The sequence below is a fragment of the Camellia sinensis genome, chromosome 4, assembly GCF_055761805.1.
Source record: "Camellia sinensis isolate YWXY chromosome 4, ASM5576180v1, whole genome shotgun sequence".
Taxonomy (NCBI): Eukaryota; Viridiplantae; Streptophyta; class Magnoliopsida; order Ericales; family Theaceae; genus Camellia; species Camellia sinensis.
The window spans coordinates 219,337,920-219,358,147 of record NC_138964.1 but is presented as its reverse complement, the minus strand read 5'-3'; the positions used below and the strand labels follow the sequence as shown (position 1 = coordinate 219,358,147).

At 28.9% G+C, this 20,228-nt stretch overlaps 1 protein-coding gene across 1 annotated transcript; it reads left to right on the top strand.

The window, feature by feature from the left end:
- Positions 1 to 11,374: 11,374 nt before the first annotated feature.
- Positions 11,375 to 18,909, top strand: LOC114277256 (MYB-like transcription factor EOBII). Its single transcript, XM_028219128.2, has 3 exons — positions 11,375 to 11,513; positions 11,644 to 11,773; positions 18,552 to 18,909. Exons 1-3 carry the CDS (start codon positions 11,375 to 11,377, stop codon positions 18,907 to 18,909), a joined length of 627 nt encoding a protein of 208 aa, XP_028074929.1.
- Positions 18,910 to 20,228: the final 1,319 nt, after the last annotated feature.

The window sequence follows — 20,228 nt, the reverse complement described above, 5'->3', positions numbered from 1 at the left end:
AGTTTTGTTGTTATGATTATGAGTCAGATTTGATATTCTATTTGGAACACCCTTAAGAGCAGCTCTTAACATTTTTACAGTATTTTACTTATATAAAAAAAGAATATTTAAGAAAGAATATTTTTTATTTTGTTTGATGAGTTTAATTTGTGTGTGAACAGAACTTTTTACTTTAGCTCATCATTCGAATTAACTTAATTAGTTCAAATAATAATAATAATAAACTATAAACATAAAATTTAACTAGTTTAGAAAGATCTACAAAATTCACTGGTCATTCAGATCTTATTTTTTTGGCAGATTAGATTGAAAGAGATTGTTGTGAGATGAGGAGATTATTAGTGTAGCGGTATTAAATTAGATATATACGATAAAGTGTGTTTGTTTGTGTATTAGTGTAGTGGTATTAGTTAATTAGAACTAAGGGGTTGTTTGGGATGTCCTAAATAAGTGTACTTTTTGACTTTTTGGACTAAAAAGTTGAGGAAAAAAATATGATTGTTTGGGTTAACTTTTTAAATTTTTATGAAAAAATGTGTACTAAAAAATTGTATAAATTAGTGTGTAGGAGAAAATTAAGATTGAGAGTTGCGGCCGTACTTTTTGACTTTTGGTGAATAGTGATAACTTTTTAACTTTTTGAGTAATTTTTTGGCTTTTTAGCTTTTTGGGCACATGCCAAACTTGGCCTAAATCTATAAAATTACCTAAAAATTCCTCACATATTTTTTTTTTTTGTTGGTTTTGTAAAGTGGAGGGTAAAATGGTATTTTAGGGGTTGTTTGAGATGACCTAAATAAGTATATTTTTTGTCTTTTTACGAAAAGATGTGCAAAAAAGTAGAGAGGTGATGTGATGAAAAAAAAATAAAAAGATAAAAAGATGAATTATTTGGGACTTCCCAAACTTGATCTTAGTCAACAATTTGTATAAGGGGATTAGCTATTCCCATTCTCCTATGGGAATCTTAATCCCACTATGAGAGGAGATTCATGCTCCCATGAGATTGCTGATTCCATAACATTTTGTTACACATAAACATGGGTTAAGTAAGTCCCACGAATTGATAATCCAATCTCCTTCCCAAACCCCAAACAAATATGAATGAGTTCAACTAAACAAATTGAAAATTGTATGTGCCATCATTGATATGCAATGAGAATATTGATTCACATGAGTACAAATTTATTGAGGGTTTTGGAGTAATATTCATACCATTCAATTGAAGAGATGGTGCATCTTTTATTTTTAATCAATAAAAATCATTTAACATAATTGGAGGCTCGAACAAGGTTTTGATTCGTATAAGAAAAATCAATAAAATTGAATTAACTGTTTGAAACTGATTGAAGTATCAATTTTCAGTCTATTTTTATAACATACCATTTGTTCCAGTTTTAAATTTTTTTACACATATACAAACCGAATCAACCGAAATATTATATTTAAATACTTTTATATTTGAATTATTTGAGTATTAGAAAATAAATAACCAATATAATATACCGTTTGTGATAAAGCTAGGAAATAATATATTTATAGAGCAACTTTCATACTTTTTATTCATTTATTCCTAATGTAAAATTTTATAAATTTTTATAAAACTCTTTAAAATGTGTAAAGCCCTGATTTACACTTAAACTAACAAAAATGAACTCTAATATATGATCTCCGTCAGTTCTTCAACTATCAAAACCTTAATTCAATGTTGAACTTTCCTACACACCTACTGGACTATTTTTCAACTATAGTCATGATATTGGGTGATTATTCAATATTTTCAGAGTATAGATACATGGTGCTCTATAAGGTTTTGATTGGTAGAGAGAGGTAGGAACCCATGATTTATGTTAGGGACGAGAGAACAACATGAGACTAAATAATTGGTGATTGATTTAGAATATAGTTACGTGGGGTTTCAGGATTATTGAATAATTTCCATGATATGAGGGTTATCTTTATGCTTTTTATGGTCCAAACAAGATCACCTAATCCATTTGTTATCAGACACATAATGGACATGTGATTAGGGTTTTAGCATTTCTTTTGAAGAATATAACACTGATTAGCTGTGCAGTTGACTTAACCAGCTAAGCTTAACCCTCAATTATTACTGCTTTAAGCTCTAGTTTCCATCTAACTTTTTCTCTATTTTCAGAAAGAAAACAAACTAATTTCTCCAAAGGAAATAATCATTTGGAACAGAATGACAACAAAGTAGCAGCCCAATTCAAATCATGTTTGGTTGCTCAAGCAAACAGTTCTCTACAACATATGATTAAAGTGTTAAAACTTTCACATAGTTCTTCCTCCACTACTTGTACTTTCTGAATACTAAATCGAATTACTCGAGTTTAATTTATATTTATTTTCTTTAAAATATTGTTTCACATTGATTTATTATGTTAATAATTATAACTTGAATACATTTTGAATTTCATTAAATTTTTAAAACTTCGATTGAAACTTCTTTGAAATTGGCTTGTGAAATAAACAAATAAAAATAAATGCATTTTTTTCTTAACTTGGTAAGTTTTCAGATTAAGGGTTAGTTTGAGAAGTAATTTTTTAATTTTTTAACTAAAATGTTAGGTGAAAATATAGAAAGTGTTTGAGAATGAATTTTTGACTTTTTATAAAAAAAAAAAAACGTGTTAAAAATAAAGAGAATAAAAAAGAAATTTTAACTTTTTTATATGTATTTTTGACTTTTTAAATTTTTAATTTTTTTTTGGGGGCTAAACTACTATTTCCCAAATAATCTCTGTATTTTAACAATCTATTATCCAAATCGATTCAGCTTGTCCAAAAGCAAATTTACCTTTCCCTAAATCTAAATTAAGATTGTCTTTGTGAGAGGTAAAGTTAGTTAGCTAATTAGCACTTTTGTTGGGTCATATCTTGTGTCTTTGTACTTACTAGTTAGCTAATTTGCACTTTTCTTCTTTGTTGCCATAAATTGGCCATCATCAATAGTTGTTATTAAAAGTTCATTTCCACAATAGGTTTAAGGACAAGCTGATGAGTCAACTCTGTCAACAGATAGTTTATAACCCTTTAACTATTTCCAAGCCAAGCCAGTAATCATACATCCCTATTTTATACCTCTAATTTTAGACTCCCAATGTCATGTCATGGTAAACACTTATTAAATAATTTTTATATTTTAGTAGAATTTTCAAATGATGTGCCTTATGACACATCACTTGCAATTGATTAGGAAATTCAAAATTAAAATTTTAAAACATTTTACAACTCCATTAAGCACCAATTTTGAGGATTGTAAATTGTAATTAAGAGCATTCCTAATAGAATTCCTAAATGCCATCCTTACCTATTTTAAGGGATTAGTGACTCTCTATACCCTTTCATTAGAGCCCTTAAACACTTTTCTAAAATAGAAATTGCTACAGTGACTATAGGGAGTTACTGCAGCTCTCTTATAATTTTATTTTATTTTTTATTTATTTATTTTTTAGGAGCCAAAATAAAAAATGTTAATGTGTTTGGAAAGTTACAAAAAAAAAATCTATTTGTTTGAGTAAAAAGATTGATATAACACTTGACTTTTTTAACTGATGATATGACTTTTAATTTTTTTTAAGCCAAAAGTTGACTCATTATTTTACTTCTTTTTATCTCATAAATTGTATATAGAACTTGCGCTGTACATTCTCATACAAATTTCAAAATACAAAAAAAATAATAACAATAGTAAAGTGCACCAAAGAGCATCTGTATAGGCACAATTCATTCAAAGCCTCAAAGTTTGGTCCTTTGGGGTTCGCTGTTTTTTTTTTTTCCCCTCCTTGTTTTGTATGGTACTTAATGTTCGTTTAATCTAACTGCATTTTAATTTTTTCTTAGACAAAAAAACCCCTCAAAGTTGGTTTTCCAAGAGTAGTGTTGCTTCCATGTAACTTTTGCTTGTGTGTTTCTAACTGTGCACAGTTGTGGATTGGGAAAATTAAGAAGACAACTTTAATGATAATTTGAGTGGTTGAGACATGTTTTACTAAACCCTAGTTAGGAATTAGTCATTTGAACTCTTAGCTTTGTTAGTATTTTAGTCTAAACACCAAATCTGATCCAATAAATGTGCTTTTTTTTTTTGTTCTTTTTCTCATCTCTTTTTTTGTGGATCAGAATTGTTCAAACCTAATTTATAACATGGCCTTTTATTTTAATCACTTGGTTAGCACTAAAAATAAAGAAATTATGGAAATCAAATTGTAATCTCTCCAAAAAGAGATTGGCTGTGTGGGTCATTAGACATATTAAGACCTAACTCACCACTAGATCCAAATAAAATCTGATTTTACTTGCTAATGGGTTAAAAAAAATCATATCAGATTGATTTGATAATTGTAAACACGCAATTTAATCATATTTGTCTTTCTAAGGGGTTGTTTGGTAAACATGTTGGGCAAAAAAATCACAAAAGGACAAAAAAAAGTCAAAAAATTACAGAAAGCCAAAAATCACAAAAAGACAAAAAATCCACTATTCCAAAGCTAAAAAGCCAATCAAGAATACCAAACGAACAAAAAAATCAAAGGCTAAAAAAGTTTAAGAAGCCAACTAAAAAAGTCATTGCAAAACCAAAGCTAAGTAATGGATGGTATTATTAGCATAGAGGACTGATTAAGACCCCCTCAAAACACCCACCCCCACCACCTCCACACACACGTGGGGGTTGGGGATTGGGAGAAAAGAAAAAAAAAAGAAAAAAAAGAAAAATGGAGCAATCAAAAACAAAAGGGGTCAAAAGGGATGGGGGAAATGGGGTCTTAAACATTTTTGTATCAGCATATTGGGCATTGAAAGGTCAATCGATTATATCATCAAAATAAAACCCATAGTGGGCTTACAGGATGAGCCTGGACCAATTTAGTCCACATAGTAGATTAGAGACAAGCCGTTCCCTAAAATTAAATAGTAATGTTAAATATACTTACTAGTATATCAACAAATATATTAATTATAATTTCTATTGAGAAAATGCTATACATACAAAATTTTTACATTGAATGATGGGACTGTTTTTAGCTCTTTCTTTTGTTTTTTTGTTTTGTTTTGTTTTGTTTTTGTTATATAAGATATCTTAAGTTAGTTTTAGTGCATTAAATTAAATCCTTACAGTCCGAACAAGCCTTTTAAAATAGGTTTTCCTACAGTTCGTGGCCTCAAGATTTTTATGTTGATTGAGAGAATTGAACCTGAGACCTAGAGCCTAGAGGAAGCAGACCCCTAAGTCCTAAATCTCAAGCCACTAGACCAACTCCTTTGAGGTTAATCTTTGCTCTATGTCGTGTTTGGTTAGGGAGATTTGGGAAGTGATTCTGAAATGAAAAGGGAAAAGGTGTATGAAACTAGGTGAAATGTAGATATATTTTATTTATATTTCACCTATTTTTTTATTTTTTCTTTTCAAATCTCTTTTCAAATCTCTCAATCAAACACAGCATAGTTGAGGGTTTGGGCTGGGCTTGGTTTAGACTATTTGAGACTCAACCCAAAACAATGTGGGCATGAGGTTGTTTTAGTTGGGCCCAAAATCAACTAAGGGCGGGCCTTTCGGACCACAATGATGTTTGAACTTTTACTCACATTTTTCAGAATTCTTGAATAAATATATTAAGAAAAAGACCAAAAAAAAAAAAAAAAAAAGTTAAATATTAAGTACAGATCGAAAACAAAATTTTAAAGTACAACAATGGAAAAATAGAATGAAAAAGGTTTCGTCTTTATTTTATAATTTAGTACAGAATCACCGAAATTAAATTTTAATTGAAGTTTCTCTCAAGCATGAAACAGAAAGAATAAATTATGTAAATACTCTTCAATGCCTTTGGTGTGACATGCCATGGTTTATCTAATATATAAATTATTTGAATAATAATTTGATTGAATTAGGGCCTAATATTTTAAAAAGTAAAACATATAAATAGAGTTTTTATACAAAATGATGTACCATCTCCATCTATTATTTCAATTGTGCTACTGTTATATTTGGAATGCTATAATTTTAAAATGTAATATTTTGAAAGGATCATTTTAGCAATGCATATGCTATTTTTTAATATCATCACCGTATAATTTAATTTTTAATGTGATTGTTTGTACTTAATTATATGTATTACAATGTCTTTAAATTAAGCTTTTGATTAAAAAAAATATTCTAATTATATATTGCCAATGAACATCTATCCTCAAGGACTAATTCAAACTCAAGAAATAAATTAGCAAGAGGCATATCAAAAGGATATAGAAAGGACATTTGGAGTCTTCCAAACGCGATTTGCATGGTATTACTATAATACTTAATAATTTTTAAAAGAATAATAATTTTATTTTTATATTAATTTATTAATTTTATTGAATTTATATGAAAAAAAAATACATGAGATGGCATCTTTTGGGGGCAACGAAATAAAATTTTAAAATTTAATTTAACCATTCATTATGCTAAAATTTTATGTACTACCATTTTTGCATTTTAAAACGCAATGATACCAAGATGACGTTTATTACAAATTATTCTCACATCATTTTATTAAGAAATTCTATATAAAAATAAATTGTGCTATTAGGGAATTATTTACAAATCATTATGTTTTTTTTGTTGTTCCGACATAACTACGACCACCTTCTCCTCCACCAATTACAAAGACTATAGAGCGTCGGCAAGGGGCGGACGCAGCATAGGGCAAGAGGGGTCACGTGCCCCCTTCAGTTTTGATTTTTTTTTTTTTTGTCATGTATAAAATGTATTCTGTTTTTTTTCTTAGCATGTTCTTTGGCTAAGAATTTATTATATTGTTCACAACAAGTAGTTATTTGATACTTTGGAAACAATATGTGGTATTATTTATATAGTAGTTTAAATTAATAGTGTAGCGAAAAATATTATAAATTGGATATAATGAACTTATTATTTTTAAGTAGTTGACATATAGTAATACCAAGGGATTAGTAATCCCCATCCCCTCCCTATAGCCCCAAACAAACGGGGCCTTAGTGTAATTTGTGATTTTCTATGCTTTGAGCATTACGTAGGTAACACCATATGCTACTCTAAGACTGTTTAATAATTTTCATTCAAAACACATTATTTATAAACAATGTCATATCTTTAATATTTTTCTGTCAAATAAAAATTAAATAGATTTTATAATAATTTGTGCTATAAATGATGTGTTTTTATTTTTTAAAATTAGGAATTTTGATCCATAATTTTTTTGTGCTAAAATTGCAAACTTACATCATCATCCCACACCGAGCTATTCCACACTATTATAGAATTTTGATTTGTTCTTATTAATAATGAATATGTAGTTTTTTATGTTTAAATTTATCTCATAAAATTATGATTATCTTAATGTTGCTCATATTTTTTTTAAATAAAAAATTATAATTAATAAATGCTCTCTATAACCTAATTTTCTGGCTCCGCCACCGCCGCCAAGAGCAAGGAATAATTACGAAACAAAGTACTCGTTAGTAGATTGAGATCTTCTCAATTAGATTGTTAAAGCATTTAATTCAAAATCATGGTAGCACATGGAGGTGATTGAGAGATCTAATTAAGGCCTCGTTTGGGAACATGTTAATTTAGTAACTTTTGAGCTATTTGGCTAAAAAGATAGGTAAAAAAAATTTGTATGTTTGGGATAACTTTTTGGCTAATTACGAAAAGATGTGCAAAAAGTAGAGAGAAAAGAGAATCTTTGATTTTTTGGTATGAGTTGTTGGCTTTTTGGCTAACAACAATGCTAGAGGGCCACAATTTTTGTGGCCACAATGGCTCAAAACTGTCAAAACGACGTCGTTTTGACATGTTTTGCACCCAAAACGACGTCGTTTTGGCAGTTTTGAGCCATTGTGGCCACAAAAATTGTAACCCTCAAACATTTTTCTTTTGCTAATTTAGTAACTTTTTGGCTAATTAGCTAAAAAAGTAAGTCCCCAAACGAGGCCTAAGAGTTGAATTGTTGTACGATAGGATATAAGAGGCTATACAAGACTAAACTATGATATCATCTTAAAATGTCTGATTCAAAATCAATTGATAATGAGTGAAGAGATCCTTACATTATATTAACCAAGCTGTAGCTTAGATTGACAATGTAGGATTAAGTCTAACAAGATAATTGTAATAAAGAATTTCATTACATTATCCAATAAATATAAAATAATTGTGTGAAATCATCTTTATTTTAAATTAAGAAAAAAAATACTATAAGAGTATCTTCAACAGACTATTTAAAATATGCTTAATAACTATTGTAATTAGTCTCATCCTATTTGTCATTCTAATGAGATAGCTATTACAATAGCTATTTTAACAAGACACCTTGTTTGATTGGGGGGACTATGAGGGGGGACTATCCACTATTTGGATTGTAATCCAAATAGTGCTCCTTATCCACCGTTTGATTTTTTTTAGTCCGCCGGACTCCATGTCCCCCATATGGGGGACTATTGTGTCCTGGGAGGGGGGTGGGACAGAAAGTGGGGGACTATCCACTGTTGGGATTAGATGCGCAAATGACCATTTTGACCCTCTACTATTTAATTATGTATTATATTTAATAAAATTCAATAAAATTTAAATGTCTCAATTTAAAAATAAAATAATTTTATTTAACTTTTTATTGATGTTTTATTTATTTAATTTTTTAAAATAATTTTTTATAGATATTTTATTGATGTTTTATTTTAAAATTTTGTTTATAATTTATTTAATTTCATTATTTAAATTGTAATAGGTGTTTTATTTAAAACTTTAATTAAAAAATAATATAAACAAATTTAGTGGTTATTTATTTATTTAATTGTGTAAAAAAATAATTTTATTTAATTGTGTAAATAAACAAACACAGTAAATTATTTAATTGTGTAAATAAACAAACACAGTAAAGTTTTGTATGTAAAAAAAAATAATGATTTGTTATACAGTAATGATTTAAAACAAATTTTATTGATATTTTATTTATTTATTTATTTAATTTAAAAAAACAAATTTATTTAATTAAAAATAATTAAAATATTAAAGATATGTTTAATATTACTATTACTTAGTAAACAATTGAAAAATGGCAAAATAGTCTTTTGTTCATTTATCCTATCCAGTCCGTCCAACCAAATATTGGATTCACTAAAAATAGTCTTATTCAGACATCTAATCCCATGAAAAAACAAACACATGATACATATCCAATCCGACCAAATAGTCCGAGGGATTCACAGTCCCAGGACTCAAGTCCGATGGATTCTAATCCCCCATTTTCCAGTCCGTCCAATCAAACACACCCTTATAGACTAATTACATTTGGAGAGTCTTATGAGGCTCTTTAAATAATTTACGTGAATAATTATGTAAAATAAAAAATAATATTGGAGCACATAGATAAAATATAGAGTATAAATTTTTTTATAAATCCCAAGGAATTGGTCTGATGGTCAAGACTTGGGACTTGAAATGTGCTTACTACAAGGTCTTAAGTTCAAAGCCTTTTGGTCATGTTTGATTCACAAGACTAATAGGTATTAATAATTTGATGATAGTGAATGTATTAATAATCCCATCAAATTAGTGTGATATTCACTATCCAATTAGATTAATAGGATAAATTATCTCCTTATCCATTGTTTGATTTATATTGGATAAGAAAACAATGAATCCAGCTTGGGTGTTTTGGTGTTGGTTTTTGGCTTTGGGTTGTGTGGGTTGATTTTGTGGGAATTCATGTAATTTATTTTCTAGTTAAGTCATTCTTAACGTTTTTGTTTAAAAAAAAAAAATCGTGAGGCTAAGGGGTTGGTTGTATGGATGCGAGTAGCTGTAGTAGGGGTAATTTGTACTTTCCGAATCTCTCTCGATGCATGTCATCTTCTTGTGCCTTTAATTTCATGCTGTTAATGAAATTTTCTTTGCTGATCAAAAAAAAAAAAAAGAAAACAATGAATGTAGGATTATAACTATATTTATCTTTTTTTCAATCTTACCATCCATCAATTTTTCTTCACAATCTTTACTTTATCAAAATTTCTCCATAAACATGATTTTGAAAAAAATTATAAATAAAAGCAAAATAAAAATACAAAATACAAAGGCCATGTTTGGTTTGTTTTTTAATTTTTTTTAAATTTTTAAAAATTATTTTTAGCCTTCTAAAATATAAAATTATATAAAAATAATAAGTGTTTCAATTTTTTAGTCAAGGGTAAAAGAGTCTTTTTATTTTATTTCCCAGCTCAGGATATATAATCCCACCCTTACTCCATTACTAATAATCCTACAAATTTGTTGGATTAATTATCCATTGGATTGATAATCATGAAACAAAATTTCAAAACAAACATAGGATTATTGAGCCCACGAATTAATAATCACAATTTCGTGCTCTAATATCCTGTCAATCAAACATACCCTTTAAGTGTAAATAATTTCTTGGAGACAGCTCATATGAAAATTTTTTCCCTGACTTTAATTATTGTCTCCGCAAGTGGATGGTAGAATTAATTTCTCAAATTAACCGGTATAATAAACCAGATGCTGAGTTATCAAAAACCTTTTTATATTCTAGCTAGTATTTACATGATTTTTCATAATTTGATTTTTTAATTACAACCAACATTGGAGAGGATAAACTTCACAAGCCCTAAGGTAAAAGGACAAGTCATACAGCCATGCATGTAAACTTTCCAGTAAATCAAAGTCTTCAATCACCTTTAAAAGTGAATCAAATGGTTATTATTGGATATGATGCCACTCTACAGTATGGTAGCTTGCGTGTCGTGTGATCAAATTACTTATTTATATATTTATTCTCATCTGTGGATTATTGAATAGCATAGCATTTGCAATAATCATATATTATTATTCCTTCTTTCTTTTCTTTTTCTTTTTTTCTACTTCTATATATATATATATATTATTTCATAAAAAAATAATATATATATATATATTGGAGTCCATACATACTCATGATGACACCATTTCAATGGAAATTGTTTGCTGAGTTGGCAAAGTAAAAAAAAATAATAAAAAAAAAAAATCAGAGGACGTGGTCATGCATGTGCCTGCACGTACATGCACTGGTTTTGATCATAAAGAATGCATGCAATTTGCAAACATATATCATATATATATATATATATATATATGTAATAAGCAAGTATTATTATGATAATTATACTTGTTAATATGATAGTTAGGTCAAAAGCTATTTTATCAAATAAAAAGATGAGTGACTAGTGAAAAGTATGATACACATGCTCTATAAATCTCACTGCCAACTCCATTGTCTCTCTTCAGAAACCACACCTACCTGCCTAACCTCTCTCTCTCTCTCTCTCTCTCTCTAGAATGGATAAAAGGCCATGTGACTCCGGCGGCGATGCAGAGGTGAGAAAAGGGCCATGGACTATGGAAGAAGACATGATCTTGATCAACTATATCGCCACCCATGGTGATGGTGTATGGAACACCCTAGCTCGATCTGCTGGTAATTAAACCCTCTTTGTCTTTGTCTTTGTCTTCTTCTTCTCTCTCTCTCTCTCTCTCTCTCTCCCTCCTATTTCTGTAAGAAACAGAAACCCTAGTTTTGAATTTTTAAAAAATTTTTTTTTTTTTAGGTCTGAAACGAACCGGAAAGAGCTGTAGGCTCCGGTGGCTGAATTACCTCCGACCGGATGTTAGGAGAGGGAATATTACACCAGAGGAACAGGTTTTGATCATGGAACTGCATGCTATGTGGGGTAACAGGTACGTGCATCCTAAGATTAATATTTAAGAATTTGAAATTCTCTATAAAAAATTTTTTTAAAAAAACCAGAAATTATTCAGTCTTTTGGAAACACTATGTCCTTGTTGTGTATGCCTAATCAATACATATTTCTATTTTTCAACCACGTCATTACATAGTCTTTTATTATTGGAAAAATGTTTGAGATTTCTAAATTTTTTTTTTTAATTTAACTCACAATAATATAGTATGGTAGGTGTTAATTTTTTGTTATCACATTTGACTATATATAACCAAACTCTCTTGCCACATCATTGTGAATATATTTAATTGTCAGTTCTAAATTTTTCTCATAATTTGAGAAAAAAAAAAAAAAAAGATGACAACACCACCTTCAATAATTCTATTATGGGACTGTTTGGAGAGTAGGATTTGGACTAAAATAGTCAATAAAGATAAAGTAGGATAAAATAGTTAATGAGTTAAAATATTACATTCAAATTATAATTATTTCACTTTTTTTTCCTCATAACTATCAAATCAATTACAAAAAAAGCCAACTATACCAAAACGGCAATTAAAATAACTTATTTCCAAATGGAGAATAAATTCTATTATGGAGATTTGATAATTGGTGGATTGTATTAGATTTGATGATAATTATATTTGAATATTAAGATTTATCATTTCACACGATGACTTACTATTAAATAATTATATTATGTGTTAATGGTATTGTAATATCATCATTATATTAATTTTTTTACTCATTTTTGATTAATCACATCTTCCTTTGATTTTTATTTATTTATTTATTTATTTATTTATTTATTTATTTTTTTTGGGGGGGGGTTAAATTTATAATCTTTTTTGATTCTTTACACTTTCTTTTTAATCCCCAAAAAATCTCATAAATACCTCCAAATACTCCATTCCTCCCAAGCTCATCCAAATACTTGTACCCCACTAGGGCTTAAATCTCCAAACTCTCCTATGAAAGTGTTGAGTTGATGCCACTCGGATAAAGTCATTAAAATTGATTGGTGCAATTTATATGAATTATTTATAATATTTTATTAATTTATTTTAAGAGTATGAATCAGATTATATGATTTAATTTTTACTTATAATTTATTAATTTTTTTAAATAAACTAAAAAATAATCAATCATCCAAAAGTTAGAAGAGAGATCACAAAAAATTATAACAAACAATCCATTTTGTCTTCATTCACACTTTGTGAACACAAAAGAGCGACTAGCTTATTTCTCATAATAATGTCTAGGATATTTTTTTGCTAACATCCTTGAAGCCCATCACCTTGATTGGATAGTGAAAGAGAAAGAAAGGGAAATTTGCAACGTGGGAATGTGGCCATGTTTAGTGTAGTTTATTAGAGGTGTTTATAATTTTAGAAATTTATTTTATAATATTTGGTACTAGTTTTGCTTATAATTTATGAAACATAAATATTTTATATAAGTTAAAAAAAAAATTGATTATCTAGAACCTCGAAGAGTAGCTTCTATTTCTTATTATTAACTTTAAAATTTTAAAAAATGAGATGAATAGTTTTAATTTTTACTTTGATTATTAATTTTTAATTAAAAAAAAAAACTGCACCAAATCGAAGAGATAATTTTTATTGGGCTACCAATGACTCTTTCTATTGCAACGTGGGAATATCAATTAATAACTAACAAAATCCTTTTGAATAACCTACTTTCTTCTTCTTTCTTTCTTTATTTTTTATTTTTTATTTTATTTTTAATCAAATTATTCTTTCAACCAGATGAGATGCATGAAATTCTGTAAAATTAAAATAAAAAAATCGATTTTCATGACAATACTTAGTAATAAAATTCAGAAGTATAGGAATGATTTTAGATGTACAATATACCTTTTATTATAATGGTAAGTACTTAAAAAAAATTTATAATTTAAAATAGAGTAGTATTACTCTAATCCAAAAGTTAAATTTATTTTTCAAAACTAATAGTGTGACAGTCTATTAAAATATATAAGACAATTCTCTCTCTCTCTCTCTCTTATGTCTTTTCTAGTTATCAAACAATCATCTATTTTACACATCACCGGATCTTAAAAATGGATCTGAAAAATAAACTTCTATGTTATTTTTGTTTAAGATATGTACACATGATTTGTTTTAAGTTTTAACTACACCACATTAAATTTAGATTTATATTACACATTTTAATATCTGAATATTTGTTAAATATTTTTTCCAAGTATATATTATTTGGAAAATTATAAGTTAGTCCTAAAAACATGCTATACGCACTAAGTGAGTCATTTATCGTTTCCTAATTAGCTAACAAGGTGAGGCGACATAATCCCACTAATAAAGGCTAGGCCATTGGTTAGAAACACCACGTAAATATGTCACATCATACTTTAAGAATACTCCGTAATTACTTATTATTTATGGGTGTTATAAGTGGGAAATTATTCAATATTTTCTGAGCATCATGTGTTTGTACTATCTAACTAATTATCATTCAATATGCCTCTTCATGTTTCTCGATCACTCAACACAATACTCCCCACCTACCCACCTTCTCTATCAATCATAATATTATGGAATATCACGTGTCTATATTCCGAAATTACTGAATAATTACCCCCATTATAAGCATGTTTTGAATGCTAGGCATACTAATTGGACAACAAAAGTTACACCTTTGTATTACAACTAGTGTTAGGTATAGAAAAATATATAAAAAAATATTAGAAAAATATGAATTTAAGTTGTAAAAAAAAACATAGAAAAATATTAGACTTATAATTTTAAGTTTATAAATTTAATTGACCACGTGATAAATAAAAAATTAACACATATTTATTGCATTATTATAAGTTAAATTGAAACGCCTTTTTAGGGGTCAGCAAATATTTTCTCAGGCATATTAATTAGGACTAGTTTCATTTTTGGATCAGCACCCATCCGTTGAAATAGTTGCCCCAGTGACCTCGATTGAAATTAACTGCTACCCTATTATTTAGGTTTTTCAAGATAAGGACCCCTATAAATTTTGGGATAAATATTAACTAGTCTTAAAACATTAAGATATGACCTATTAGGTGTTCTAAACTAATCATATAATAAATTTTGCTAGGTAGTTTTTTTTTTTAGGTGGAAATTTGTTAGATAGTTAAGAGAAAAAAAATAACTTCTTAATTTATGTTTCGATTTTTTATTTATGAGTGCTACTAGACAGTGTCATATAATACTCCAAAAATATTTTTTTCATAAATTTGGGATTTTCACACAAAATGGGTGTGGTGTTTTGTGTTCCAAAACTTTTGTGCTTAGTCACTAATTTCCTTCTCATTATATAATATGATGGAAAATGACACAGGATCTGTATTCTTAAAATTTAAAATCTATCACAGTAGGAAGACAAACAGAATAAGGTCGGAGTTATAAGAATGGAAGATGCTTCTTTCCAGTTTAGATGGTGTGGATGGGAGCGTATTGGGCTTGTGAGAGTCACCATGGGTTTCGTTTCGATGATCTGCACTGTTTAATATATAAAACTCGTCGAGTACTTTATGTTTGCAAAAAATTACATTGATCGAATATTGGTAGCTCCTTTATCATAATACATTTTTGTCAATGGTAAATATGATTTTAAAAATAAATTGTTAACAAAAATGTATTCTGATTAAGGGGCTATCGATATTCGATCAATGTGATTTTTTAAAAGTATAAAGTATTCGACGAGCTTTACATATTAACGGTTCGGATCATCAAAACATGACCCGTGATGGACCTCATGAGCTCAATAATACGCTCCAATTTACTATATGACCTGGAGAGAAGCCATCTCGTATATAAAAATAGACTAGACCAAGTAAAGACCTAACTAAAGGGTTAGCCGAATAGGACAGGTGGTGGAAAAAAGTGAGCTAATTAGACATGCATAGAAATTTTAGATAAATTATTAATAAGTTCTAATAGTTTAATTTAATTCTTATTAGTCTTATTAAAAGTTAGTCTTGATAAAATCGTAACTAAAATAAATTTTCGTGACGAGTTTTTACACATGTTGCTAAAAATTGATAATTAACGATTTTTTTTTCTAACGATTTTTATAAATTATTACTAAAACTTACAATTAGTAATATTTTTCTATGATGAATTTTTTTAAACTATCGCTGAAAGTTGAAAATTAATGACTTTTTTTGTAACGATTTTTTTAATTGCCACTAAACTTATAATTAGTAACGTTTTTGTGACAAATTTTTTTAAACTGTCACTGAAAATTAACAATTAGTGTCATTTTTAAATATTGTTTAATGAAAATTATCATTAATTATTATAGGACTTATTAAAAAATTAATTCACTTATTAGGATTTATACATAAATCCCCTAAATTTTTTCCCGCACACCTATTGAAAAAGACTTCACCATCCTAACATTCTCAAAAATTTTACCATCTTATGCTCCTCTACAAGATGCACTATCATGGGTTGGAATCGAAAAACCTATATTTATAATAAAAAAAAGTATTGGTCGTTGCGATACTTTTCTTTTCTTTTAGATAATTTGATGTTTTTTAATATTGGGCCTGATGACTACATTGAATAGAAAGAACTACAATGAATAGAAAGAACTGGTTAATAGAAGCCCGCCAAGTATACTTTTATGCCAATGGCTACAAAGTCTGGTGGTATGACCCCAAAGCTTGTTCAATCCCCATAGGGGCAGGGATGTTTGGGTTGGTGTGGGTCGGGTTAGCTATTTGAGAAATGCATGGGTGTTTGGGTTGGTGTTGTTCGGGTTAGGTATTTGAGAAATTTCGCTGAGGGAAAAAAATAGTGAGAAAATAAATAAATAAATAAATTATATCATATAGTGAGATCTGTATCCAAATATGACACCTAACAATCAAGTCAATTATTTAGTCTTGAAAAACTAATCTACTAAAACCCATTATATTATATGATGGGTTAGTGGAATAATAAAACACTTTTTTTTTTTTTGACTTTTAGGAAGCCATTGTCAAGCTAAAGACTCCTATCTTCCACTTTTAAAGTGGGTGTGAAAAGCTTCTGAACAAACCTTTTGTTGAAGCTCTCTTTTTTTCCTTCAAATCAGCAACTTGGGTTTGCGTGTATGAACTCGAACTTCTACCTGGGATTTTTGAGATTTGAAGTGGGTTTTTTTAGAACCCAAAACCCATAAGCCAAATAGTAAGATGATTTCATTCCAATGCCTCTGAGTTTCCCTTAAATAACCAAAAGGAAAGTGAAGGATTTGGATTTCAAACCATGGAACGTGTGGGCTTTAAATCTCAACCATGGAACATGATCGAATTCATTTACTACAATACACTCTTATATAGCCATAGAGATGGTGGGAAATTCTTTTTCCTCACCACCGTGTTCAGAATTTCGTCCTGACTAATTTCTCAAGCAGAAGTGACTCAACTATTATATCATTGAAATTGTTGTCTGGCGCCCTCAATTTTTTTTTATTAAAAATTCTTATCGTTGAACACTCCAATTTTATTAAAGGCCCAGTAAGATAAAGTTTTCTTTTGATGTTTAGCTTATATCTCAAAAAAACTTGGATTTTATAATTTTTGTTTCACATATAGAAAGTAATTATTACATTGAAGCTATTGGATAAAGTATAGAGAATGAAAATTTTAACCATAGGCCCACCTTAAAATTTAAACTTAATAATTTTTACATAACATTTATCCAACTAAGACAACCAGATGTATCTAATGGGGTATATTTTGAAATTAACACCCATCCACTCTATAAAATTTCTCTTTAGTTGAATTATTCTTTTTTTCTTTTTTGTTTTTTTGTCATATGCTCCTTATTATTTTAACGTTCTGTTTCTTTTCTTATGTGTCATACCTCATTATTTATTAGTAATATTTCCTTCGAATATTGTTGAATCAAACATCATAGTTGCTGTTTGCAATGTAACAATGTCACAAGTGGAGAGGTTTCAGAGTCGTTATTTTCAACATTACGTTATAGTATGTATTCCCTTCTCTACCATTTTCTTTTTCAATTAGTTTCAATACATAAAATTAAATAACAAAAAATATTTAAAATGTACATAATATTGCGAGGTTTGGCCGAATATCCTTTTTCATTGGTATATTCTTTTTATTTTCACTGGAAGTGAGCCTCACAATGTTGATAAATACATTCTCCATATTTTTCGATAGTTTAATTCAGTATATATAGATTTATTCTTTCTATTTGAAATTAAATTTTTGGTACAGATTTTTATCCATTAAAGTTACTTACTTAGAAAAAATATTTAATTATTGATTAAGGATACCTGAGATTTCGTTTTAAGTAATGCTATACAAAAATAATTGAATGATGTGGCTTATTAAAGTCCTCTTATTTCTAAACAAAAACTTGTCACTTGGGCATAAAATTTTAAAAATGTCACAATTATGTTGTTTTAGATGCAATTTTCGTATAATTAGGGCCTTAAGCCTAATAGTTGTGTAGTCCTGTATTTAACTCATACAAAGAGAAATTTGATATCTTTTGTTATGCGTATTTATTCTCAAGCTTGAACTATGGTCATTAAGGCTTGGTAACCATTAACTTTATCATATTGTCGGATTTTAATTGTTCAGATTGATATAACACTTTTCATATTTATAATTAACGTCTTATCAATGATAAAAAAAAAGAAAAAGAAGAAAATGTAATTTTTGTACGAAAATTTTGTTTATATATAATTTTTCTTTCGATTTGTATTGGTTGTCTTTCACTTCTTATTTGATGGTGAAGGTGGTCAAAAATTGCAAAGCATCTACCAGGAAGAACAGACAATGAGATAAAGAACTACTGGAGGACGAGGATCCAAAAGCATATGAATAAGCAAGGCGATCATCAAACTTTGAGCGGTGGACAAAGCTCCGAGGCTGATCATAATATGGATCAAGCCAGCACAAGCCAAGCGATGCCTGGTCCGCATGATGCGGATCATCAGCATCGTGATGCAGCTGATCAAATCTACTCTCCACCATCTTACCCAGAAAATCTTGATACTTTCTCTGCTCCTTTTCCCACTGAATCATCAAACGACAACGTCTGGAGCATGGACGACCTCTGGTCTCTGCAGCTGCTTAATGGGGATGGGGATTAAATAATATCTATATATATAAATATTTTTCTATATATCTATAGATAAATATGTTATATATACTATAGTTTGGATCACTGTTTTTTTTTTTTTAATTTATATATTTTATATCTGAGTGTCCAGACCAACTTACGTCCAAATTGACTAATGCGGGACTCATGCAAAGCGCTCCTTCCATATGGATCGAATAAATCTTGGCATAGCCCGCAGACGTGGCCCCAAGGAGCATATCAATGTTATATATATAGGTCAATGGTATATGTAGTTTGGATCAATATTATATATAGGTCTGTTTATAGTTGAAACTTTTTAATAATTTAAGTGTGGGCTGTAATAGAATGGGGAGACCTATACTCTACATCTGATTATGTATATAGTGTATTGGAGTTTTAGTCATATCACATCTCTATGAGGTAAGTTGTGGAAGACAATGTTGAAAAAAAAAAAAAAAAAATTATGGAAGACAATTCAAATATGAATTTTGATGGTGTTGGGGAGCTAGACCTCCCTTGCTCTAATCGTGCGTGTAATTAATGAAAAAAACGAGTCTTTAGGTGAACACCAATGTGGTGCTGATTAAAGATGAGAGAATTAGTAAGTTTGGAGAAGAGAGGGTTCAGGGTTTTAGAATGACTTACCTTGTGTCTTTGTCTTTCTTTACTATATAGGATGCCTTTAGCGTGCAAAGTAAGGTTCTTTAGAATATTCCAACATCCACCTTACTCACCTCGTCATATTTTAGGATTTGGTTATAACACTTATGGTAAGATCATATGATTTGTGTGGTACTAAAGAGTTGATCATCATTAGGTCAGCTCTTAAGTCTTTTTGAATTGTCTTTTTTATTCTTGAACTTAATCAGTTGTCATCAGAACCACTAGGGTGATAACTCAAGTCTCAAGCTAGTCATTACGAGTAGCTCATGTTTCCCAAATCACCTTTGGCATAGTCAGACATGCGAGAGACATCTTGAACATTTAATTCCTCCTCACCAAGTTAGTTTAACTGGACTTGACACCCACTTAACCTCGGTTTGAGTGTGTTATATATATACTTATCAAATTTTGTATTAGAAAATATATAGGAAATGAGTATCATAAAAAGTAATCCGAGAAGTGATTAAAAAAAAGAAGTGTATAATATGAATTTAAATTCAATATGATATGCATCACACCTAGAATAAATCTAGTCTAGACATCATTTTATGTTTACTTTTCAACTACTTTTGTTGTACTAGGTAACAAATTGTGTAAAAGAACATACTAAAGAGGGAAAAAAAACGTGCGGCTTATCACAATTGGTTGTGATCATATCAAAAAATA